We start from the raw sequence: 27,196 nt of genomic DNA, 5'->3' as shown, positions 1-27,196 counted from the left end.
CTCACTCCCCCCCCCTCTCTTTCTCTCTCCCTCTGTCCCCCCCCCTCCCCCCCTCTCTCTTCCTCTCTCTTCCTCTCTCTGCCTCTCTCTCTCCCCCCCTCTCTCTCTTTCTCCCTCTCTTTGGGAAATAACAGAGGGATCTAGGGAACATTAAATCCTGGGGTTCAGGACGGATGACATTGTAGACGGGTCACAGTGTGGCATGTACCAGTCAGCTGATTTATCACCGTGGCGACGGTTGTCGAGTGCGTCGTCGAGGGCAAAACTAAGGGTGCTGGTATTCCAAGGAGTCTTGGCTGTAACTCGACACCCATGTCATGTGACGACAATCAAAGACCGATCCACTCACTCCTGGTACACTCTGGGTTGAAGCTGTGTGTGTGTGTGTGTGTGTCGTGTGCGTGTGTGTCTGTGGGCATGCATGCATGTATTTCAGTGTATGTGTGTGTGTGTGTGTGTGTATGTCTCAGTGTGTGTGTGTGTAAGTCTCAGTGTGTCTGTGTGTGTATGTCTCAGTGTGTGTGTGTGTGTGTGTGTGTGTGTATGTCTCAGTGTATGTGTGTCTGTGTGTGTATGTCTCAGTGTGTGTGTGTGTGTGTCTCAGTGTGTGTGTGTGGTTGATTGCTATTTAGTTAATTGATATTTGGACCACATCTACGTCATTTGTAATTGCAACTCCATCTTTCACAATCACGACCACGATCAACAAGTATATTTTCAGTTGTATACATGGAAGTGTGTGTGTGTGTGTGTGTGTGTGTGTGTGTCTGCGATGAGGTCATTGCTATGACACTCCTCAGCCAGTGACAGGATAGCGATGACAGCCAGAAATAAAACGGGGCCCTCTCACCCCAACCCCCCCATAACCCCCCCAACAGGACCTCTGCCAATCACCTGTTCCTCTGTGGTCAGGTGCAGGGGGGGATGGGTGGGGGACGTCCTGAGGGAGTAATCCCTCACTCTAAATAGTGATTACCGCTCGCTGATATCAGGGCTGGTAGTGGACTGTCCTGACCCCAGGACTGACTCCATCAACACCAGCAGGTCCCCGAGGGCTTGGAGATTAGGAAGTCATGCCGGGTCTATCTCTCGACATATTACTGTAATCTTTGATGGGGATTAAAAGTGTCCCTTGGTGTGTCTCTCTCTTGGCACTGCTCTGATTGGCCAATGAGCTCCACTCCACGTGGCCTAGCAACAACCAACCAGGAAGTATTTCTTTTTTTTCTTGAGAGTTGGCATGGCCAGACGCCCTGGGGTGAATTTATGGGTCCACCCCATGCACCAGGGAAGGCAGCGGGAGGTATAAATCGGAGGACAGGGCTCATTGCAATGTCTGGAACGGAATGAGGAATGGTATCAAACCATGGGCGTCACCACCATATATTTGGGGGGGGACGTGTCCCCCCCACCTTTGAAACAAGGTCGTTTGGACCCCCCCACATTTGCCATCAAAAATATGTTGCATGACTGGTCAGCGTTATTTTCATTGCTTCACAATCAAATCCGTTCCACTTTATGAGTAGGGGATTGCCCATATCCAGAAATCCACTCCGCGTTTTACTTCTGTTTTTAACACGGCAGCAGCAGTATCAGACACGCACGCAGATTCAAAACATTCAGACTGAGGCAATTATTAGTATTTTTTGTATTGATTGTATTTCTATGTCAAATGTTCTATTAGAGAAAAACAATATGAACAAGTGCTCAATGCATCCCCATTTCTCCTGATATAGGTGGTTGAGAGTGAGAGTGAGTCAGAGGCAGGGGCAGCAGGCAGGGGCAGTGGAGACAGCTCTAATTCACTCTTTGATTTGTTTTGTTTTGTTATAGTTGTATGTTCTGCAATGCACTGAAGAGGGCTAAGTTTGATTGTAATAGGCTCTGAGTAGCCTAGGTACATATGTTATGTTTCCTCATAACTTTTTATTCAATTTGTTGACTCAAAGTTACCTCATTCTTTTCTAATTCACTCTTTGATTCTTTTTGAATCTTCATATTTAATAAAGTACCTAAAAAGTGCCACGTGTCAGTGTCAGGCCTCTGTGAGTTAAACCAAAACATAATAGTAGTCAGTAATTGCAGACCATGCCAGCTCCAAGGAAAAACAAAGAAAGAGGGAGATTATTTTGGGTGTAAAACGCACCAGAATGCAGGAAATTGAATCTACTATTTAAAAATGTTCGGGGGGAGGACCCCCAGACCCCCCGAAAAATAAGTGTCCCCCCCACATTCAAAAAGCTGCTGACGCCCATGTATCAAACACAGATGTATTTCATACCGTTCCTCATTCCATTCTATGCATTACTATGAGCTTGTCCTTTCTGATGTCTACCTCCACCAGCCTCCACTGCTATGCATAGATGAGTTTGCCCTCCCTAAGTCCTAACCCTAATGCCTTTAGACTGGGAAACACAAAACTGACCTAAAATCCGAGAGTATTTGAGTTACATTTGAGATTACGTGTTTCACCTGGGTCTGGAGAGATATCTCTGAGGAAATGAATGATGGTGATGTATTTTAACATATTGATGTATTTTGAATTAATTAACTTGCTAACTGCCACACACACACACACACACACACACACACACACACACACACACACACACACACACACACACACACACACACACACACCTCTATCTGTTTATCTCCTCTCCACCTCCTTAATCCTCTCCTTTTCAACAGTCCCTCCATCCCCTCCTGACCCATGATCTCATCATCCCTCCCTCCCTCTCTCTCTAATGCGAAAAAAGATGTATAAACTAATAAGGGTGCCCGGCCGTCTGCACTATAATCTCCTAGCTGAGTCTTTCAGATCAGCAGAATAACGACCATAAACAGGTTTTAAGCCGGTATTTGCTGTGGGTGTATGAAGGGCTAGAGCGCTCCCAGCTGGTCAAGCGTTGTACTGGTAAAACTGATATCGCCAATCACTTCTTTTACGATTCAGCTTTGTAGTTAAAATATCGTCACCTTAAAACAATGTCTAATGTAGTACTACGAATGTGATATTTTCAAGTTTTGCAAAAAACAAAATAAACTGAACCAAATCTATAATAGCCTATATGATATTTAGGCAAACACATACTTTTCCTCAAAAGTGATTTAAGCCATTATGTTAAGAAGGTGACGATATTGTTAAGTCGTGACGTGTTTCCGGGTCCAACGTTGGCTGAGGCGCTGTCTTCGAAATGCCGAAATAATAATAATAATTAATTATATTTATATAGCGCTTTTCCGAGGCTCAAATACCCTGACAATATGGAGAAAACGGGAAAGTGCCGTGTCCCTTGTTGTATGAATAGATCCGAGTCTAAAAAACGAGTAAACTGTCATTCTACCGCTGTAGTTCACAGGTACTCTGGTGCGGAGCATTTTTGGTTTGGACTCGGAAATGGCTAAACGTCACTTTTGACGTCAGACTTAACAAGCGGATTTTTTAACAGACCACGCTGACACTTGTGGTTGGTTATCTTTGTTGGAGGGTTATCTGTAGACGGCTGCTAATGCCTAGCCTGTTAGTATTTACTGCTCTGTGTTCATTTGGTCGAGTCTGTTTATGCATGTTGTTGGCGAAGGGAGAGAACGCGTTCTCGCATCCGACGCCGTTGGAAGAGAAGGAAGTTGAGTAAACTGAGAAATCTACCGCAACATTGACCGAAAATAGCTGAAGGTATGTAAATACGATATTTTCTGTAGGTGAAAAACATCGACCTCCCCCCTAATGCATACTTAATATGCACAATGTCCTTGTCTTGTGTGGAACGGGTGCTTCGGGGCCTTTGGCATTGGGTGCGTTCGTAGATACGATCTGGAAATCTGATCAGCACTCATGGAATGCCTCTTGTCCAATCAAATTACTTGGTCCCCTTTATGACGTTGAACGCAGTGTGCGCTCCACGGTGCTCTCAGCGAATTTTACGAACGCAGCCATTGTAAAGCGATACTTGCGGGTAGAGCCACAATGGAAGGCCTGCTAACAGCTAACACGAAGCGAACACTGTTATGTCACCCAGTCATCCATCGTCAGGGGGACGTTATCGGGATGATTAAAGCCGGGATCTGTTCATGAAGTGAACATTATTAACCTCATGATGTTCCCCAGTGTCATTTGTGGTACGATAAGGAGGTGTCTGTCTTTGTGCACAAAAAAAGCGTGGCACTGCCCTAAACTTAACGACCAAACCAACCAAAGCGTTTTTATATTTTTCACTGTCACGTTGTTATGTTAACCCCAATCACTATTATGCCCGTGACCAAGTTCGCTTTTCCCCAATTTAATTAGCTAATGCATTTAATTGATTTGAAAACGTCCCTTTTGTGTAGCTAGCATAGTGTGCTACTTTGCTATATCAGCTGATGAAGCGGTACGGGGGGAATGGCCGATCAAGTCATTTGAGGACACACTTATTTATATACATCTCGCGAGACTTATACAAAATCCTGTCTTATTTTGATAAATCTCGCGAGACTTATACAAAATCCTGTCTTATTTTGATAAATCTCGCGAGACTTGTGAAAATAAGCTCAGACACAGGCACACACACCGGCTCGCTGACAGACTACTCGTAGATTCAAGTAGACATTGGGCTTAACTCGACAGCTCTCTCTCTCTCTCTCTCTCTCTCTCTCTCTCTCTCTCTCTCTCTCTCTCTCTCTCTCTCTCTGTCCTTCTCCCTCCATCTCTTCCCATCTGTCTCTCTGTCCTTCTCCCCAGATCTCGTTCCATCTCTCTTCTCGTTCTCTCTCTCTCTCTCTCTCTCTCTCTCTCTCTCTCTCTCTCTCTCTCACATCTCTTCTCTCTCTTCCTCTCTCTCTCTCTCTCTCTCTCTCTCTCACCTCTTCTCTCTCTTCCTCTCTCTCTCTTCTCTTCTCTCTCTCTCTCTCTCTCTCTCTCTCTCTCTCTCTCTCTCACATCTCTTCTCTCCTCTCTCTTCCCCTCTCTCTCTCTTCTCTCTCTTCCTCTCTCTCACATTTCTTTCCATCTGCGATTTCTGTCGGGACTTTACTCACAAACCGCGGTTACCCCCACTCGTATATGGCGTTGTTTATCATCAAATCGTGACGTTAGAATTATAAGGTTCTATCTCCATTTTTGTCAAAATTTAGTTTTTTACATAATCTGATCCATTAGGTGTTTATTAATGCTTGTGTGGTGTTATTTTTAAAATGTTGACATTTTTAAGTTAGTAATTCATAAAATACTAAGGTTCCATCTCACAAAACATAATGGAATGTAAAAACGTTGACGCTCAATATCTCTGAACTACCCTAAACGGAGATAGAACCTTATAATTCTAAGCTCACGAAATGTCATTAGCAGATGTTACCCTGATCACTCAAGTTGTTGTTTGTTTATTACAAACGTTAGCCTACATTTAGTTGGGAGTAATCAATCTGAGTTGCGGGTGTCTTTGATGATCAGCTAATTAAGCAATATCACACGAGAGGGAGTGTGTTATGCTGAATATCAGCACGGCTGTGATTCGGTTGTAAGGTACGAGGCCGCAGGCTGATATTCAGTATAACAGCACGACCTCGAGTGTGATATTGCTTTTATACAACAGTTCTACAGCGCGATTTATTAGTTAACAGTAATAAGCGACAACAGATTATGATTTGTTTGTTTATTTAATCCTAAAAATAAACAAAAAATAGTTCTGCAACTGAACTTCAAATGGACTGTTGCCTAGTAACCTGAACACAAACATGTAGTCTAATTAACGGTCATTTAGTGCGGCGGCGTGATGCATATAGTTAAAAGTCCCAGTGCTGTTATACTGTATTCATCAGAGCAACGCATCCGGGTACTTTCCCCTCCCGTCATGTCCACGCCCCTTTTTGGGTGATAGAAGCGGAGAAGTTTGACTGGCGGTCAATGGGAATTTCTGGTCTTTGCTACTTTAATCCGATAAAATAAGAAAACCGTAGTGCTTTTTAGATATTAGGAGCACAAATCCGATGGCCAGTTAGGCAAACTATTATATAGTGTCATTGCCGATCAATGATCGACGTCGTTATATAGAGAAAATTAATGAAATATGGGTTGATTCATCAGAGCAGTCATACGTCATCTCCCTGTCATCAGGGATTTGTAGTTCTTCATTTGATTTGCTGTGGAAAACCCCAGATGAGAGTGTTACATTAGTTTTCTTAAGATAGGACAATAAATAAATCTGTTCAATGGGCATTTGCCAAAGTAGCCTACTGTTAATCAGTATTTATCCTGTATGGTGTATATGAAGATGTTATGACGTTTTATCATGAACATAATGAACAGCAAGCTAGATCCAAAACTAGGGCCGGTGGAGGAGGGCAATTGTCACATTGGACAGACTACCAAAACAGAAAAATAAAGTATCTTAGCGACAGCAAAAGTGATGGATGTCAGAAATACATTACCTGGAGATTCAATAAGGTAGCCTACTTTTATATGACAGGCAATGGGTTAGGGTTATATGACACCTGTAGCGAGATAGATAGATAGAGCCCAAAGTAAAAAGTAGCTGAGAGACGCAAGCAGGGTCTGGGCTGGTAATTGTATGACGCGCCAAACAATCCGCTGAGATGAAAAGTACGTTTTAGAGCATTTATTGAATAGAACAATCAAATTTGGCGACGTACAAAAATAATCCATAAGCGATCAAAACCAAAAAAATAACAAACTATGCGTATAGAATATGCGTATAATGCGGTGAACAAAAATACATCGCTCCCCTCTCTCTCCTGCAAGGTGCGCAGGTGCTTAAATTACCTTGCAATATCACCCCCCATAACCATATGACTTCTCAATACGGTGATCTAGGCAATAAACAAACAATCAAAGTAAACTCACAATAAACCCATTAGCCTGTTATACTAAATACCCACTAAACCATATTCATACCTCCTACAACACCTCAGGCCTTTGGGTCAGGTGGTTCATCCACATGGATGGAGGCAGACTGAAAGGACACACATTCATTGCCTATTTCATAGATGTTCTCCATACAACGACGTCGCACTATATAATTGTTTGCCTGACTGGCCATCGGATTTGGGCAGTCTGGGGATTTACACGGCAAATCAAATGAAGAACTACAAATCCCTGATGACAGGGAGATGACGTATGACTGATCTGATGAATCAACCCCTATTTCATTAATTTTCTCTATATAACGACGTCGATCATTGATCGGCAACGACACTATATAATAGTTTGCCTAACTGGCCATCGGATTTGGGCTCCTAATATCTATAAAGCACTACGGTTTTCTTATTTTATCGGATTAAAGTAGCGAAGACCAGAAATTCCCATTGACCGCCAGTCAAACTTCAAACTTCTACACTTCTATCACCCAAAAAGGGGCGTGATCATTCTGATGACAGGGAGATGACGCGCAATTGCTCTGATGAATATCGTAACTCATGGAATGCCTCTTGTCCAATCAAATTACTTGGTCGGAAGTCGGAACTAACTGTTGTATAATGATTAACAACACCGCCGCCGAGTATTTTTGGTGTGCCCTAACGTTAGCTTCTTTTTAGCTTCCAGGTGAACTTGACATTTTTTTGCCAGGTAAGCCTGTATGTAAAGTTGGTCTTTTGTTCTCATTCTCCGCTGTCGTGATTAGCCTATAATAGCCTGTCTAATATCCATCATTTGTCATATATGCTGTGTTGCCGCTATTCTGCCTCCCCTAGCTGCTGCTTTCTCAGTCTGAATCTCTCAGCTCAGCACATCGCTGGGCCCAGTTGCTCTACTATTCATTATCATACGATCTTGATGTAGGAAAATGTAGCCTTGCCTGCTTTTTTGCTTTGCATTCTGTCTGCTAACAGTCAGAATATCAAGCCTATGTAGACACACACATTTTTGTAGACTAGCTCCTCAATGTTGTGCTTTATATTAATGTGATTTAATGGACCTATGTTATTTTTGCTTTACACTTGTCGTGCTTTGATATTTTACTTTACCCTTGTAAGTGCACTGATACAGTCACCATTTGAACCTGCTTACCACTGGTAAGCTGAATTTTGTATCATAAATTGTTTGCATATTGTAGTCAGTGTTTCCTCCAGGAATTTCTACAATGGTGGCGGATGGGCGTGGCGATTTTTTCCGCGTGCACGCGCGCGCTCAAAACATTATTTATTTTATTTTATTTTTTTTACTTTTTTTTCTAATCACAGCCAAAACTAGAGGATGGCCAAAAATAAATAAAAATGAATATACAGAATATAAACTTGTGACTGACAGTCACATACACACACACAAAGATCATCAGCTATAATATAATACGAAGTAGGCCTACATGAGCACAAAAGCGGCTAACGTTACTGATTAACTGTTTACTGTAGTGCAGAGAGATGGTAGTCGTAGGCGGCGTATCAAATGACAAAGCTAAACGTTTAATAAAGGACATGAACGATTGTCAACAACACACTCAAGCAGTAAATAGAACAGTCTAAACAACTTGGGTACTACGGACGGAACAATAGTCTCAACCTATAGTTCCGTGCGTGAATTATGTCAACCCACCACATTACAGAAGTAAAATCACAGTCAGATGGAGCATTCGGTAAACAGCTGAGTATCAGCTGAGTTAAAGAAAACAAACTCTTACCTTTGATGAGACCCACATGAGCCCTGTTTTCCCGTACTTCTCCCGTGTGTCTCTTATTGTCCAAATGTTCCCTGAATTTTAGCTGCATGTTTTTCCAGCATGTAATTCCGTTGTCAATAAAAAAATCGTCTCCCCTTCTTTTCCCCTTGACAATACTGTGTCGTTGCTAAAGTGACGGCACATAAGAATCGTTTTTTGACTTGCTAATGTCTGCTAACGTAGCACTTGAAACTGGCGCCGTTCTCTGGACTGCAGCTGCTCCCGCGTTAGCATTAGCATCCATCTTTTCTTCTCCCTTCTCACCGTCACGAGCTCAAATGACACTTGTCGGCCGATCTAACTCTTAACACTCACTTACAGGACTTCTGACACCATGTCGTGTTATTCTATTAAACATACACGTGAGTCCTTCTGTATTTCAATGTAAGTGTCTTTATTTTAACTCGCTCTGTAAGCTCTACAATACCGGTCTCTTGTTGTCTCGTCGTAACCTGCCCACCTGACCTGGGGGGTATTCCATCAACGTCGCTAAAGGAAAATCCTGGCTTATTTTTGATAACTCTCGCGAGACCTATCAGAATATGCCTGGATATTTTTAGGAACTCTCGCGAGATTTATCAGACTAAACCTGGATTTTCCCTTTAGCGATGTTGATGGAATACCCCCCTGATGTCACTACGGTGGCCTGTACACAATAACAATAATACCACAGTTCACATTTAGACCAATCAGGAGCCCTTGTGTCACGTCGTCAACTGAATGTCATTAATCTGATTTTGGATCAGCGGTTAGAGAGAGATGGGCGTGGATTTAGGTGCACTTTTAGTCAACATCCATTATAGCGCTGATCTAGGATCAGATATATTTTAATCAGCTAAAATGTTAAGATATTATATATATATATATATTTTTTTTGTGTGGACTGAATCAATTCGTGGCGGAGGAAATTCATTCGTGGCGGCCCGCCACCAATTAATGCATGTAGAGGAAACACTGGTAGTCATCCATGATGTAAAAGCCAACCACTTATCCATTTAGAACACCCTGCTAAAACGCACTGGGAATGAGTGATTGACACCCATACACAACCATAACATTATAATAATATTAGATTAGATTCAACTTTGTCATTGCACAAGTACTGAAACAACAAAATGTAGTTTGGCATATAACCAGATAGTGCAAATGCCCCATTTAGCAAATGCATGCATCTAAAGCAACTTACAGTAAAGTGACATTTGGGACCTATGGAATCTTTTGCGCCATGCTATACCAACTGAGGCACACAGTTGCTTTTATGAAAGCTTGGGGATGGTTTCTTCTCGCTCTCTCTGGTCCCTCTTGGCCTCTCATCTCTCTCTCGCTCTGCAAGTGGTGGGTTTATCTGGTACGAACGAGGGCCCAAACCACTCCCTCAGCTCTTTAACTTGTTGGTTGTCAAGTTTTAATTAACAGAAGGGGTTCATGTTTGATGTCATCCAGCTTCACCCTGTAATCTCAAGGATTCAAATGGACAAATCAATGTTCTGTTATTTCTGTGCGACTTGGAAATACATTCAATCGCACCAGTGCGACTAAAAGACTGCTGAACTGTCATGCGCAGTCAAACTTATGTGTATAAGCGATTAGGGAATGAAAACTGAACAGAAACGCGCACGCGAGTCTATATGCGCTTAAAATGCGCATAATGGGTATATGGGATTGATACAGCTCTCATAGTTCGTAGCGCTGTTTTGTTAGCTGCTAGCTGCTAGCAGCGTTTGCTTCCGGTTTCATTACAAAGAGGTTAACCCTATATGTGCCTGACGTCTAACAACATTCAAATGACTAACTTCATATTTTTTCGGATTTCAATGTATGACACATCATTTGAAAGCTTATGATCCGTAGTTCCAATCCACAACACGTCGCATTTGAAAGTGTTTATGTATTTTTTTTACATTTGAAAGTGTTTTTTGTTTATATATATTTATATTATACAATTTACCAGTCATATTCTGGAATGTGTCTAAATGTTAAAGTTCCATAAGTATAAGCAAAATAAAGTAACAGTTTGTAAATAAATAGTAGCATTTAAAAAAAAATAAAAAAAAGAACCGTGACCCAAAAACCGAGGTTCATACCGAACCGTGGGCCAACTGAAATTAATATTCTTACTTCCCCTTTACATTGTGTGAGTCTCCATTTTTATTACGGCCAAGAGCCGGTTATGATCATTTTGATATGTTATGATTATGATAATTTGTTGTCGTTGTTGACGAAAATTGCACAATTTTCATTGTGCTACTGAAATTCTTGGTGTGCTACTAAATTTTTCAACATGGTAGCACAGTGCTACCTGGGGAAAAGGTAAGCGTCAAGCCCTGGCTTAGAGATACATTTTGACATGTGTATGCTTTTGTAGTGTGTGGTTCGAGACATGGATTTGGTTAGGCAGAACTCCCAAGTGTGTTGTCGTTTCATTATTTGTGTGTAAACAAACGAACACTAGTCTATTAATGATTCGACATTTGTGTAGGGCCTGTGAGACCTATCACATTTGATTGAATATGCATCAAGATAATTACTCTGATTTCATCTTCATTCAACATCTTCCGCTAACCCACTGAATGTGATCTCTGCTCTGTTGGTAAATGATGTGTTTCTCATACTTTTCCATCTTGAGCCTTCCCTTCAACAATCTGAGTGATTAATCTGCACCAGAGTGATGTTAATGTCTGCTTTTGATAAAGTTTGACAGATTCTGTGCTCGGTCTTACAAATTTCACTAAATATATGCATGAAATTTGTAAGATTGTCTTTTTGTTCCGTCTAAAACCATGATGACACTCCTCCTCCTCCTGTCTGTCCACTGTTGTTCTTGCCTGCTGTTTTTGTTTCTGTTCCCCAGTGAAGAACCAGGAAGTCTGCTGTCTGTCCTGATTGAAGTGGAAACTGATTTGAATGTGTGTGAATTAGACTGGAGAGACCAGACCAGACCAATCGAGCCCAGACTCCACCTCCGGTCTGCTGTCCAGGCCTAACTTGAGCACCCAGAGGACCTCTCATGTCAATAACCCTCATCTCTGTGTGTTTTCTAACTTTTTCAGCTTTGCGTTGTTCTTGGATCGTTGTGCGCCCCTCACCAATCCTCTGATTGGAGGACTCGGGGGCCCACTCCTCTTAGGCCACGTCTCCCTGCAGCTCGCACAGATCAAAGCCCGGCTCGCTCTGACACAGCTCAACGCCATCGCCGTCGGCAACGCCGCCGCCGCCCCACCGCTCCCTTCCCCCTCGGCTGCCCTCACCCTCCTCAACCTCCTTAAGGCAGCCGCCATGTCCCATCCCCTCTACAACCCCCAGGGGTCGCCTTACCCTGGGACCCAGAGGTCTATGGGGCCGGGGTATGGTCTCAGTGGCCAGGCTGGAATGGACCCTCTGGGTCCTTCACGTCTGGGGCCCAGCCCTGGCTCCAGCTCCCTCCAGCAGGGGGGCATGATGTCCTCTATGGTGTCCCAGCAGATGGGCTACGGGCTTGGCCAGCGAGGCTCCGGGCTGAACCCTGATATGGAGAGCACCATAGACATGCACATCCGTGGGGCCAGGGAGGAGGTCCGGATACTTGGCCAGCAGAAACAACAACAACAACAACAACAACAACAACAACAACAACAACAACAACATCACCACCACCACCAACAAGCCATCACAGATCCACGGGACCCTCACCATGACCCCAGAGACGGACTTTTCTCTTCGGGTGGTGGGTCGGCCAGCTACCCCTCCTCTGGAGGTGGCGGGCGGTCAGGACGGTCGGACGACCAGAGCTTTTTTGGCAAGCGTTTCTCCTCCTCCCCCTCCACCTCCTCACAGCCCCAGCCATCGTCTTCTTCCGCACAGATATTCCAAACCTCCGGGTTTGGGGGCGCCGTGAGAGGCGGTGTGTCAGGGGAGGGAGGCCAGTTGAGGATTGGGGGGGGTCCGCCCTCTGCGACCTCTTCCTCGTCAGACCGCCGCCCGCCGCGCTACACCTCGGAGAGTGCCACCAGCATCCTGGCCAGCTTCGGCCTCTCCAACGAAGACCTGGAGCTGCTGAGTCACTACCCGGACAACCAGCTGACCCCCGACAACCTGCCCTTCATCCTGAGAGACATCCGCATCCGCAAGTCCAAGAGGAGCAGCAGTCTGGATGTGGACCACCGGCCCCAGCCAGCAGGGGGTGTCGGAGCAGGAGGAGGCGGAACAAGAGGCGGGCAGGCAGATTCAATGCACAGCAAAGTGATTGATTACGGACACGCCAGTAAATATGGCGGATACCCAGAGGATGACGACGATGATGACGACGCCGCCGCCGGTGGTGGTGGTGGTAGTGGTAGTGGTAGTGGTGGTAGTGGTGGTGGTGGTGGTAGTGGGGGTGGTGGTAGTAGTGGGGTTCCTGTGGACAGCTACGGACGCAGCAGTCGAGACCCGCCCCCTAAAGACGCGACGGCGGTGAAATACGGCGCCCAGCACCAGCACATGAGTGGCGTTGGCGGGTCTCTGTACAGTGGGATGATGACGAATCAGGACCTTGGCAAACGCAGCCAGCAGCAGCAGAAGCAGCAGCAGCATCAACAGAAGAGTCCCATCTCCCTCCCCAAGACAGACATGGACGATCGCCTTCAGGACACCAAGGCCCCCAAACCCATCCCCGTCAGAGACCCGGGGAACAATCGCCTCCCTGCCGCTCAAAGCAGAGCTGTCGCCCCAGGGTACGTTCAGACAAGGAGTGACCTGGTGGTCCTCAGCGGAGGCGGTAAGGAGTCCGGCGTTGGAGCTCCAGTCGGCGGCGTCAGCCCCGGAGTCCCGATACCCGTGTCTGCCTGGCGTCCTGCGTTCCCCCTCATGGGTCTGTCGGCTCCTCTTGCCATGACCGTCCCCCCTCCCCCGGTGGGCCACCACCACTACCCCCACCCCATGAGCACAGCGGAAGCAGTGGCAGTGATGATGCAGATACCTCCAGTCCACCCTCCGCGTACCACCGTCCTGCCGACACCCTCCATGATGAGCGATTACTCGGCCACCACCCCCAGAATCTTTCCCCATACGTGCTCTCTGTGTAACGTAGAATGTTACCAGATCAAGGTGAGTATTCTATCTCCGCCACCACCACAACCCGTCAATCACCTATCACTGTGTATCATCTCTGAACAAAACATTGTTGTTGTACTTTCGACCTATCGGTCAATCAAATGTAGATTTGTGTAGTGTTTATTTGTTTTTATAAATAATAGTTTCTTCACAAAGTGCTTAAAAGTTGTAATGCTGTGCCTGTAGTGTTTTTTGTTTGTTTGTTTTAATATGTGTGGTGGCCTGGGAAAACCCTTCACATGGTGGCATTTTGACATTTTCATTTTTTAATATTTCCATAAATTAGAAGTTCTCAGCTATTCATAACTGGTTGAATGACTGAGATAGCCCTTTATTTAAAAAAGTTATGAGCATTTTAATGCATCATGTCAAAAAAAGTGAAAGGTCATTACTACCCCTTTCTCCTCCGGGTGGGGGGAGGAGCCTATGCAGATCGGCCGGTCTCGTTTGTCTGCTTGTGATGCGGTGTTAGTCTGCTCGCCTCGTCGGTATGCGAGGGACAGATCCATTTGTGTGTCTTCTAGTTAAGATTTTATTACTTTATGCTTATTGTGAGCATCAGTAAACTGGCAATAACACAGGTGGAAGTATCGTCTCTCCTTTCGCTCATGTGTGCGTGCGTTGCTTAACTGAGAATGAGACACGTTCAACGTGACGTTGTTTTGCTAGCAAACTACCCACCACAAAAACATAAAAATAAGTACTTTCTCTTTTGTTTTCTTAAAATGTTTATTCACCATAATGTAGTATGGAGTTCAAAGTACTAGAATACCACATAATATCAAAATCGCCAAAATCGCGATTTCCATCTATTTTTGCTCTTTGCCACAAACGAACGCCAGCGACATCCGACGGGTTTTCCCAGGCCACCACACATATATTCAGAGGATAGTTAAACTCTGGTTTCTCTGCTTGTTCACTATTGACATGATGTGTTGGGACCGGTGAGTTAAAAATGGATGCAATGATGAAATAAACATGCTTTGTTAAACTGCTCCAAGAGTTTCCTCAAGAAAACCACTCCTGAATGTCCAGACTATTTTTTAAATGATATTATATCTTTTTTTCCTATATATAATTTTTGTAATATTTGTTTTTTCTCCCGAAGATTTTTAAAAATATTTTATTTTTACCGAAGCGTCCTTGAAGAATTGTTATCGAATACCTCCTATTGCAAACATTTCTGACACAAAACGGACTATTGGAAATGACAGTTGGGAAGTGACAGTTGCCAAAATGGTGACGGCTTCTTTTTCTTTTCTTTCCAATATGTACATTCCCTCATCACTGTAAGACATTTCCCCTCCCACCTGGCTTCCATTTTTTAACCTCTGCCTTATGAAGGATACGCCGATTTTCACTGGTGATTTTTGATGACTGTTCCTTAAGAAGAAGACGATGTTTGAACTGCACACCAGGGACCAAGAGGACAAGCTGCCATTGAGGCCCTAGCAGACTTAGCCTAGACCAGGACTGAAAACAGTCCCTTGTCCCGTCATGTCACACTCCCAAAGACTGACTTTTGATGGTCGCCAAATGGACTTTGTTTTCAAGATGTGTTTTCATGGACTGTGTGCCTGAAAACGCAAAAGAACTGCCCCTGCCCCCCCACCCCCATTGTATTTCCCTGCTGCCTGTGCTCACACCTGTACCATTGTATATCTCCCATCTCTAGCTATGTGTAGTTCTCACACTCTTACTAGGCCTTGTTACTGTCTACGGGTGTAATTGGTGTCGGTTGGCTCTGGATCAAAGATGTCTGCCGATGATGCCGTACAGGATTCCAAGAGTCAAGAGCTGCTACAGCGAAGACTGAACATTTTCAGCTATAAAACCCATGATTTAAACCCCCACCCCACAACCATTTTTTAAATATATATATTTTCCATCATGGACATTTACCAGGCCGTCCTGTTAAGGACTGACAGAGACCGACACTTTGAACTTTAAACTGTGTCTTTTAAACTTGGCTACAAGGTGAAATACTGGAAACTGCTTGATGTTATAAGGTGTGGCAGAGGTGGATAAGATGAAGATGATGATCATGATTATGTAGGCGTGACAAATTATTGTCTGTGTGTTTGTGCTGTTTGATTGACAGAACTGGATCGAGCACCAGAACTCAAGCAGACACATCGAAAGCTGTGGACACCTCAGGCAGCAGTGAGTTCCACTCTATCTCTCTAGATGTCAAACACATCGCTCAATGTCATCTCTCTTCCCTCTCATTTCCCTCCTCCCTCTCTTCCTCTAGTCTTCTGTGTGAATCTCTGTCATTGTTGTGGATGTTGTGATGAACACAGAGCTAACACTTGTCTTGCAGGTTCCCTAACTGGAATGCTGAGACCTTGTCTGTGCCCAGGTCAGTAGCTTCCTTGTCTGTGCCCAGATCAGTAGCTTCCTTGTCTTTGCCCAGGTCAGTAGCTTCCTTGTCTGTGCCCAGGTCAGTAGCTTCCTTGTCTGTGCCCAGGTCAGTAGCTTCCTTGTCTGTGCCCAGGTCAGTAGCTTCCATGTCTGTGCCCAGGTCAGTAGCTCAGGGTTCTCACTCGTCCTGGAAAACCTGGAAATTCAGAGACTAGATTTCCAGTCATGGAAAACCTGCAAAATGTGCTAAAATGACCAAATATTGTGGATTTTTTTTTTATGTTGTCCTGGAAATGTGTTGTTGTATTTTAGCCCCTCACTCAGTTCGCCTATGTAATGAGTGTGTATTTAGTTTGAATACAGCGCAGCTCAATTTGGGTCCTGCGGTCCAAGTTTGGCCCACGCTCCCTTTGTTTTGGCCTATTACTTTATTACATTTTGAAATTGTTCCAGAGGTTGAATATAGTACATTTTTGTCAATGTTTGAAGTTCATATGAGGGACCTGGAGTATAAGCCAATGTTTTGAGTGAGTATTATAACTGCCCCGATTTAAGTAAGTGTCACACAGAACATGCCAAGAGGAGGCTAGATGCCCTTATTGTACAGTTAGCAGTGATGGGTGTAGCAGTCACCTGTAATGAATGTGAGACACTTCATCATGAACCCTGCATCATTAAAAAAGGAGGAATAAAACTGGGGCTAAATGTGTGGATACTAGGCCTACTGGTAAATTATTTGACCGTTTGTGAGCAAGTGCTGTCCTGGATTGTCAAAAACTCCTGGAAATGTCCTGGAAAAGTCCTAGAAAATGATTTCTCAAAAAGAGGGAACCTGGGACCCTTGGTAGCGTCCTGTAACAATAGCCCACTCAGGCAGTCTTACACGTTGTGAAGTCAGTCAGTGATATTTGTGACAGGGTCTGGTGAAAAAGTTGGGCAAGGTAATTTTTCAGTCTTTTGCAGATTGTATATTGAGTGGGCTCTTCAACGTGTAATATGAATAATACAAATAAATGAAACACATTGTTTACATTCTTTTATAAAAAAGAAACCTTTTGGTCATTTGCGCGACTTGAGAATTGCCATCATGTGGACCTTTCAAAAAAATGTTATCACTTCAAATGCTGCGGTATACCGTATTACTGCCCAACCCTGGTGTTGTTTTTGTCAGTAGTTTTGTTGGGAGAAGTCTGATATTGGTGTCAGATGTACAGTGCCAGAGATGGAATGCATAGATGGGTAAACAAAACTAATCTGTGACTTCTTTTCCTCTGCTTCTCCCCCCTCTCCACTGTCTCCTCCGTTCTCACAGCAGAAATGAACCCCCCTCACATCAGCGTTTTCCACGCCGTCGGGAGAGCCACTCGGCCTCTCGTTCCTGGTCTCGCTCCCCCAGCCCTCGCCGTGGTTACCCCAGCCGCAGCGTGCGCACTCGGAGCCGTTCCCAGTCGTTGCGGAGACGTGGGCGGCGCTCGCGGTCTAAGTCACGTTCCCCCCGCCGCCGCCAGACGCGCGCCAGTCCCCCCTCCTCCTCTTCTCACCGGCGCCGCTCACCACAGGGCAGGCGCTCACGGTCCCGAACCCGGTCACGGTCCCGGTCTCGTTCCAGCTCCAGGAGCTACGATCGTGACCGTGATCGCGACCGCGAACGGGAACGGGACCGAGACCGTGAACCGAAGATGACTTCGAGGTCGAGCCGAGGTTCCGGTAATTCCAGCCAGAAACATCGGTCCAGCAGCGCCGAGAAACTGGCCAAGAAACTGCTGCAGACATCTTGTAAGCCAAATATACCCACACATACATGCTCAAACTCTCTCTCTCTCTCTCTCTCTCTCTCAATCTCTCTCTCTCTCTCTCACTCTCACACACTCGAATTCACAGACAATACATTGGCTCATCTTGCTTGCAAAAACATTGGAAAGTCATTGAAAATATACATTTATCTGAATATATACACCGATGAGCCAAAACATTATGACTAGGGATGGGAATCGAGAACCGGTTCCAGTTGAGAACCGGTTCTGAATTATTCGATCCATCGGAATTGTACACCTTCAAGGTTATCTATGCCGGCATGTTTTTCTGACCGTTGCGTGTTTCAAAAAGTAATGCGTCATCATGATGTCAAATTCTTCATCTGACGTCAAACTAGGTGTAGAATCGGAGAATCGGAGAACGTTTTATTTAGTTGCAACAAGGACAGTATTCAAGCACGCCTGGTATCTGTTCGCAAGCGTTGTTTGATAAAGCTGATAAAGAGCATGTTATCTACACTGCTCAAAGAAATTAAGGGAACACTTCAAGGATATGCCTCCCCAGACCTCACTAACATGCCAAACTGGTCATGCTGGATGACGTTGCAGGCAGCATAACGTTCACCACAGCGTCTCCAGATTCTTTCACTTCTGTCACATGTGCTCAGTGTGAACCTGCTCTCATTTGTGAAGAGAACGGGGCACCAATGGTGAACCTGCCAATTCTGGTGTTCTCTGGCAAATGCCAATCGAGCTGCATGGTGCTGCATGGTGCTGCATGGTGCTGCAAGTCCCACTAGAGGATGTTGGGCCCTCATGCCACCCTTGTGGAGTCTGTTTCTGACAGTGTGGTGCACACAAGAAGCCCGCTGGAGGTAATTTTGAGGACTCTGGCAGTACTCCTCCTGTTCCTTCTCGCACAAAGGAGCAGATACCGGTCCTGCTGCTGGGTTGTTGCCCTTTTACGGCCCTCTCCAGCGCTCCTTGTGTAAGGAGAGCTGGAGCTGGAGCCCGTTTCCCTGTATCTCCTCTATGCTCTTGAGACTGTGCTGGGAGACACAGCAAACCTTCTTGTAATGGCACATATGCATGTGCCATCCTGGAGGAGCTGGTCTACCTGTGCAACCTGAATGGGATGCAGGTACCGCCTCATGCTACCTGTAGTGGCAAGGGCTCTAGCAAAATGCAATACTAAAGAAAAATCAGTCAGGAACGATGAGGAGAGAGAAATGGTCTGTGGCCAGTGGCCACCACCTGACAAACCATTTCCTTTTTGGGTGTTGTCTTGCTGTTGCCTCTCCTGTCCACCTGTTGTCGCTTTTATTTGCACCAAAGCAGGTGAAATTGATTAACGATCGTTTACGCTTCCTATCTGGACAGATCGTTATCCCAGAAGTTTAATTGACTTGGTGTTATACTGTGATGATTAAGTGTTCCCTTAATTGTTTTAGTGTAAACTGTTTTTAAAATGTGACAGTCAAACGAAATGCAACATTGTGGATTCTAAATGGTAGACAACCTGCACGTCGCTGCCACTGAATAATAACGTGCCAATGTGTTAACATTTCTTTGTCTCAAGTGAGGTCAAGGAATCATGCATATATGTTATTCATATCTTGCAGTAAGTTCTATATTATCTCACTTGTATGTAAATGTTCCTTTGGTTTATTATGTGGTAATTTGGTAATTAGAAGTTACTCTTCCAATTAATGAGACAACTGAAAATAAGGAAAATGCATAGTTTAATATTATCAATATGTATAGGATAATGATACTGCTGGCTGCACTGTAGCCTCTTTTCTAGGTAGGACAGACATCAGTCTTCACATGATCTTGTTTTAGCCACAAAGGAGCATTGTAATTCATTTTAACATAACAAATGTTATTAGAGAGACAGACATGCAGTACCATTCAATTGAATGGGAAAGTGTGTCCAGACTTTTGACTGGTACTGTATTACACTGTCTTCAGAGTCTTGAGATAATAAAACAGCTGCGTTGGCCTACTTTTTTTTCAATAAGCAGTGTTCATCTCATCAATTCCCAACCCTAATTATGACCATTGACAATGAGTGGCAGGTGGTCATAATGTTTTGGCTCATCGGTGTAGATCTATCATATGTATTTATCTGAATTAAAATAATACACACACACCCCCTCCTTCCTTCGCATTGTAATGTGTGTGTGTGTGTGTGTGTGTGTTTTTGTGTGTGTGTGTGTGTGTGTATGAGAAATGGAAAAGACAAAGGTGAGTGTATTATTTGAACACACTAACCCAGCTCATTTCCTTTCCAGCTGGGATGACCCTCACCAAGGGTGCCAGCCTAGAAGCGATGATGCAGTCTCTTGCTCCAGCCCTATTGGCCGAGCTGGCCAAGAAGAGGGGTGCAACCAATGCCCCCGCCGCTTCCTCCTCTAAAGGAAATGGCCGGAAGCGAGAGTCCTCGTCTTCCAAATCCACCACCACCAAGGCTGATACTTCTGCCACCACCAAGACTGTGTCAGCCACCAAGGCTGCTTCCGGAACCACCAAGGCTGTGTCAGCCACCAAGGCTGCTTCCGGGACCACCAAGACCGTGTCAGCCACCAAGGCTGCTTCTGGGACCACCAAGACCGTGTCAGCCACCAAGGCTGCTTCCGGAACCACCAAGGCCGTGTCAGCCACCAAGGCTGCTTCTGGGACCACCAAGGCCGTGTCAGCCACCAAGGCTGCTTCTGGGACCACCAAGACCGTGTCAGGCACCAAGGCTGCTTCTGGGACCACCAAGACCGTGTCAGGCACCAAGGCTGCTTCTGGGACCACCAAGACCGTGTCAGGCACCAAGGCTGCTTCCGGAACCACCAAGACTGTGTCAGCCACCAAGACTGCTTCCGGAACCACCAAGACTGTGTCAGCCACCAAGACTTCGTCAGCTGCCAAGGCAGCTTCTGGGTCGTCCACCAAGACTTCATCAGCCGCCAAGGCAGCTTCTGGGTCGTCCACCGATACTGTGTCAACCACCAAGGCTGATTCTGGGTCTGGGCACCCACAGGTGAAGAGCCAGGTGAATATTATCAATCAGGTAGATCTAGTATGGGAGCCTCAGATAGAAAGTGCAGATACCTCAAGTGCAATATGACGCTCACCATAGTTTAACAATGAGTTCTGACTTCTCATACTCCATATTAAGTGTTCTAAATTGATTTGTTGATTTGTTGCTAAAATACCTACAATCCTAACCCCTCAAGGGAGGAATCGTTATCGGCCTCTCTTGATTGAAACACGCGTCAACGGCACATTGAGTTCATGGCACATGCTTCCAGGCGATTCCCCAAATTATGTCTACATGTTAGTCCCAGTATATCAAAACTTTTAATATGCATCAGTTGGATGTTGTTATCCAGGATGAGATTTTCGTTCTGGCTGACTTCCCCCTATACGACATCAGCCAGGTAGATCTGATCCTGGATAGCAAAAAAGAAATCAAAGCGAAGCGAAAATAATATTATTGTGATTTTGTATCTTGCTGCAATGTCAATGTTGAAAAACCTAAGCCAAAGATTTTTACTCTTGTATACTTACATTGTACATTGGATGTAATAAAATAAATTCTGATTCTGAGAATCTGGATCATCTGATCCAGATTAAACGTTTTGAAATACTGGGCCCGGATGATGACTGCATCTCAGTGAATAGGTCACTTATGGTGCTTCTCCATTGACCAGACCGACAGCAGCGCAGCATAACAGGAAACAGCAGTGAGAAGCGTCTTTCTCTATTACCAAAGCTTTCTTTAATAGTTGTAATCACTGTTCAATCGGTAAAGATCAGCGAGAGATCCCTTGAAAGATATTTCATTTACGAACGCTGCTTTGATCCTAAAATGGAGTGTCCTACCTGACTCTTATCATATGAACATGTCACTGCCTGGGATGTTGTAAGGGAGGGGTCATGGGTGTTCTAAGGGAGTGGACTTAAACTAGTTAAACAAACTTAAGCCCTGTTCCTTTAAGCATGTCCAGATCTTCACACCTTTCAGTCATTTCACTCACACCCCTCCCCTTCAGGTAAAGAAGAGGTCTGGTCCAGGAAAAGACTGCCTGCTATGGTTGAAGGGGCTACCAGTTCACACCAGTCAGGAAGACGTGGTCGAGGCTGTGCAGCCGTTCGGCAACACCAACATGGTCATCTTGCTCAAGACTATACACGAGGTAGGTCATGATTCTGTAGGTCATCTTGTTGAAGGCTAGATCCTCTAGTGTGGTCTGGATCTCTCAGCTCACCTATCTCCTGTGTCTGTTTACATGTTAATGTGGTCGATAAAGTGCATGTCTCCACCGAAAAGTTTTCGGTACAGGTCTTTCGGTTCGGTAAGTGTGTATACCGAACGAATACAGCGTTGTTTTAACCACTGATAGAGTGGGACAAGATGCTCATTCACATGAGCAAAATGTAGAGTTGATTGTGATTTATAAAGGGAAAATATTTGTGAGCGTAAATGTTCTGGCTTTCGTACGTCCGCAACCTTTTCACGCCAGTCCTACGCAGAGTTTTATAAATGACCCCCCTGGCCACCCCAGACATCCTGTAACCTTGCCCTGTTTCAGACCCAACTAGTCAACCTCAGACACATCGAACTTGTCCCTTTATCTGAAGTGTCTGTGTGCAGGGCTTGACATTAAGCTTTTTCAGGTACTTGTCCTTCGGACACCTGGACAGTTTTAGGTGCTTGAAGGAACATTGTGCTTGCTGGTTTGAGTAACGTGTCGGTTTCTTAAAATGTCCACAAGGCAAGTTCGCGATCAAGAAGGTTGGCACTTTCGCAGGCAGTGGGGTTAATAACGGCGAGGAGTATGCAATAGCATTAGAATTTCTGAGACGAGCTATACCGTGCCTCATTGGCAGTGAGAATGAGGTGCGGCATAGCTCGTTAATACATTTATACTTTTCCGATCATACAACTGAAGGAGTAATTCATTTTTTGCGGATATCAATACATATTTATTTATTTTTCTCTTTGTTTTGACTTGTCCGTCGGACAAGTGCAGTAGGAAGTCCACTTGACATAAAATGTACTTGTCCCGGACAAGCCTTAATGTCGAGCCCTGGTGTGTGTGTTTTCTGCAGGCATCTGTGTTGATGGAGAATGAGGAGGATGCCCAGGCTCTGGCCAGCTGCAAAGACTTTACCATCCGAGGAATGCCCGTCACCATTGTTATGGAAAAGGTAGGCTGTGTGTGAAACACTCACACACTCACACACACACAGCTATCCTGTCCTGCTTTGTGAATCCATAGTCGCAAAACTGCTAAATGGTTAAAATGTAAATGTAAACAAATGAGTTTGGTCTTCTGAGTTTACAGTAGTGTTCATAATTATATTAGCACCACTGACGTGTGTGTGTGTGTGTGTGTGTGTGTGTGTGTTTAGCACTTACAGGACGACACACCAGCTCAGATTACCGCACCCAAGGGTCCAACGACCACACCCAAAGCCCAGGCGGCCACAGCTAACGCTCAGACTACGACCCCGTTGACCACACCCACTGATGGGACGAACATACCCAAAGCTGCACCCAAGGATGCCGTCGCCACACCCACAGGTGCAACGACCACAGATGCGGTGACCGCACCCAAAGCCACGACCACAGATGCGGTGACCGCACCCAAAGCCACGCCCACAGGTGTGACAACCACACCCAAAGACACGCCCACAGATGTAACAACCACATCCAAAGACACGCCCACAGATGCCGTGACCGCACCCAAAGCCACGCCCCCAGGTGCGGTGACCACACCCAAAGCCATGCCCACAGGTGTGACGACCGCACCCAAAGCCACGCCCACATGTGTGACAACCACACCCAAAGCCACGCCCACAGGTGTGACGACCACACCCAAAGGTGTACCCACAGGTGTGATGACCACACCCAAAGCCATGCCCACAGGTGTGACAACCACACCCAAAGCCACGCCCACAGGTGTGACAACCACACCCAAAGCCACGCCCACAGGTGTGACGACCACACCCAAAGGTGTACCCACAGGTGTGATGACCACACCCAAAGCCATGCCCACAGGTGTGACAACCACACCCAAAGCCACGCCCACAGGTGTGACAACCACACCCAAAGCCACGCCCACAGGTGTGACGACCACACCCAAAGGTGTACCCACAGGTGTGATGACCACACCCAAAGCCACGCCCAGAGGTGCGGTGACCACACCCAAAGCCACGCCCAGAGGTGCGGTGACCACACCCAAAGCCACGCCCAGAGGTGCGGTGACCACACCCAAAGCCACGCCCAGAGGTGCGGTGACCACACCCAAAGCCACGCCCAGAGGTGCGGTGACCACACCCAAAGCTGCACCCACAGGTGTGACGCCCAGACGCAAAGATGCCGAAGGTGAGGAGACCACACCCAAAGCCCAAAACCCCCCGAAAAACATAGAAATTCAACAGCAGCTCTGGGTATTTTGTAGGGCTGCAACGATTAGTCGACATAATCGACGACGTCGACCATAAAAACTCGTCGACGTGGAATTTTAGTGTCGACTAATCGTATAAATATTATTATTATTATTTTTATTTTTATTTTTATTTTTACGGGAGCCATGCAAGAATCAGCTGGGTAAGTTTTAGCTAACGTTGTTAGCCAACTGGCTAACGTTATATTGTTAGGGTCGTAATGTTTATGTTAGCTTTACTGTTACATGTTGGAAAACAACGTCTCATGGACAGTGCTGTACATGCTATGAGCGTTTGTGCTATTAATTTATTTGCCCTGTTGCACGCGTGTGACAGACAGAGGCGCTTGTATGTAACGTTACGTAGCAGGGGTTTTCCATGTTGAAGCCAGGAGAACGCGAGATGAAATGAAGTTGAGGGGTGGTCGCTATTAAAATACCAGGTAGTCATGGTGGATGATCATGAATGATGCTTGATAAGTGAATGCTATTTCAATTATGTTGAGTCCACCAGCGAGCTGTCTTTAAGATAAACAGCGCCAAGCGTAGCCTACTAACGTGAGCTGTCTGTAGTCTAGCCAGCAATGCTAGCTAGCCAATCAACTAGCTCTGAGCAGCTGTAGCTTGGCGTAACGTTAGGTTAGATAGCTAGTTAAGCCGGATTTATGCTTCTGCGTCGCCATTTACGCGCAGCGAAAAGCCACACGACTAATCGTTAGGGATGCTCCGATTTATCGGCCACCGATTTAAATCGGCCGATTTCACTCCAAATGACTCGATCGGTGATCGGCAAAAATGGCCGATCGCAAAAAACGTTTTTTTTTTTTTTTTTTTTTCCTTCCTGGGGAAGACAGATAACTGAACAGAAAACATAGGAGGACGTAACAGTATGTAAACCATGAAGGCCACGTTTATGATGTATTTTATACAGCCATATCACTGACTTGGGCTTCAGGCCCTAACTGGGTGATAGGCCAGACTTTTACTATGCCATAAAAATGGGTCTGCGTTTGCTTGGTGCCTAATGGATCAAAACTTTTGTCTAAAAAGCAAAAAATATGTAGGCTATCCAGTCAGTAGGCCTACAGTTATGTATTTAAAAAAAAATCGGTATCGGTTGATCTTGAGGAAAAGAATCGGTGATCGGTATCGGCCCCAAAAATCCAGATCGGAGCATCCCTACTAATCGTGACTAATCGAAAAAATAATCGACAGATTAGTCGACTACCAAAATAATCGTTAGTTGCAGCCCTAGTATTTTGCCCTCGCGTCATGCTCCCACCCCTTTTTCGAGGAAACAGTCCCTTTACTTTGGCGATAAATACAAATTCTAGGTCTTTGCTAATTTAATAGCATAAAACAAGTAAACATTATTGCTTTTTAGGTATTAGGAGCCCAAATCCAATGGCCAGTCAGGCAAACAATTATGTAATGTTGTTGCCGACCAATGATATGCGTCGTTATTTGTGACACCAGCTGGTGTTTTGAGTAACCAGTAGCCGAGGTCATTTTTCCGTTTTTTACTCTGAAATATTCTGAAACGACAGATTAGCTTTCAAATGATGTGTCATACATTGAAGTCTGAAAAAAGTTTAAGAAGATGTGTATCTGGCACAGCCAGGTAATGGGCGATAACAGTAGCTGGTTAACCGCGCCCCCAACCACTCCCCCAGGACAACAAAATGGCAATATATATATATAAAAGAAAACAATAAGGCAAGATACAATAATAGAATAGTAAAACATTATAATGTTGTGTCTGTGTATTTATCATTATAGTCCATAATGCATCTAGTGGAACTTTGGTTGAGGGTATGTGATGTTTCGTGCCTCATCAGAACAGAGTTCTCTGATCCTCTCAAAAAGATAATTCTGCCTGGACTATAATGACAAAGTTTTGTTTCCATCTCTCTCTATCTTTCTCACATGCTCAGCAAACACACACACACACACACACACACACACACACACAACCAAGTTATTTTATAATACAGTTCAAACTGATTATGAATAGAAAAGTTCTGAAATATAACATGTTAATAATAATAATAATAATAATGCATATAATACAATAAAATGTCTGCCTTTCGAAGCTTATGTGCATCCCATGTCAATGTGTGGATGTGCCCTGGTTCTCTCTGCAGCTGGTGCTCTGGACAAGACGTGGAGGTTTGTGAGTGTGAAGGGTCTTCCTGAGTGGGGCTACCGGGTCGCTGACTTCCTGGTTCTGGCCCATCCCTTTGACTACAAAGAGACACAGCTTAACTACTTCATCCTGCCTCTCCACGGAATGGTACCCCACCTCCCTCTGCACCCCTCCTCCCTCCCTCTGTACCCCTCCTCCCTCCCTCTGCACCCCTCCTCCCTCCCTCTGCACCCCTATCTCCTTCTGCACCCCTCCTCCCTCCCTCCCTCTGCACCCCTATCTCCTTCTGCACCCCTACCTCCCGCTCCACCCTTCTCTCCATTTGCACTACCTCTCCACACTTGTACATCTCCGTCCTGTCACAGTACAACATTCATATTCTGTATGATGTTCATGTTTTCCCCCTCCCCAGGCTCTCTTAAAGATGCCGTCTGTGGGGCATGCGGTTGACATGGTGAACGCTTACAATGAGAACCCGCCCACATTCCTAAGCTGCAAACTGTCCATGGAGCTGATGTCACTACCCCTGAGCTTGCCTCCGGTAATACACACACACACTCGCAAACGCTCTCTCTCACACATACACACATGCTCTCTCTCTCCGTAAAAAACGGAAAACTGACTTTGGCTACTGGTTGCACTTTTCAACAGCAGCTGTCACACACACACACACTAATGCTCTGTCTGTCTCACACACACACACACACACACACACATACACGCTCGCTCTAACACACTGTCCCACCATGTGGTTGTAGACCAGTG

The 27,196-nt window shown here is 45.3% G+C and overlaps 1 protein-coding gene across 1 annotated transcript in view; it reads left to right on the top strand.

Moving 5' to 3' along the window:
* The window catches only part of znf638 (zinc finger protein 638), a gene marked incomplete at its 5' end in the record, with an annotated part of 87,491 nt that overhangs the window by 45,003 nt on the left and 15,292 nt on the right, over window positions 1-27,196 (top strand). Inside the window, 11 exons of the mRNA XM_080544074.1 lie at window positions 11,702-12,203; window positions 12,465-13,715; window positions 15,823-15,884; window positions 17,398-17,792; window positions 18,533-18,610; window positions 20,134-20,882; window positions 21,886-22,029; window positions 22,946-23,044; window positions 23,249-24,224; window positions 26,430-26,578; window positions 26,844-26,972. Of these exons, the coding sequence (XP_080400200.1) occupies window positions 11,702-12,203; window positions 12,465-13,715; window positions 15,823-15,884; window positions 17,398-17,792; window positions 18,533-18,610; window positions 20,134-20,882; window positions 21,886-22,029; window positions 22,946-23,044; window positions 23,249-24,224; window positions 26,430-26,578; window positions 26,844-26,972 (4,534 nt within the window). The remainder of the gene's footprint in view (window positions 1-11,701; window positions 12,204-12,464; window positions 13,716-15,822; window positions 15,885-17,397; window positions 17,793-18,532; window positions 18,611-20,133; window positions 20,883-21,885; window positions 22,030-22,945; window positions 23,045-23,248; window positions 24,225-26,429; window positions 26,579-26,843; window positions 26,973-27,196) is intronic.

Source organism: Nansenia antarctica (assembly GCF_963989245.1).
Source record: "Nansenia antarctica genome assembly, chromosome: 13".
In the NCBI taxonomy this organism is placed as follows: domain Eukaryota; kingdom Metazoa; phylum Chordata; class Actinopteri; order Argentiniformes; family Microstomatidae; genus Nansenia; species Nansenia antarctica.
Note: the sequence above shows the minus strand (reverse complement) of the source record. Positions and strands in the feature narration are given on the sequence as shown.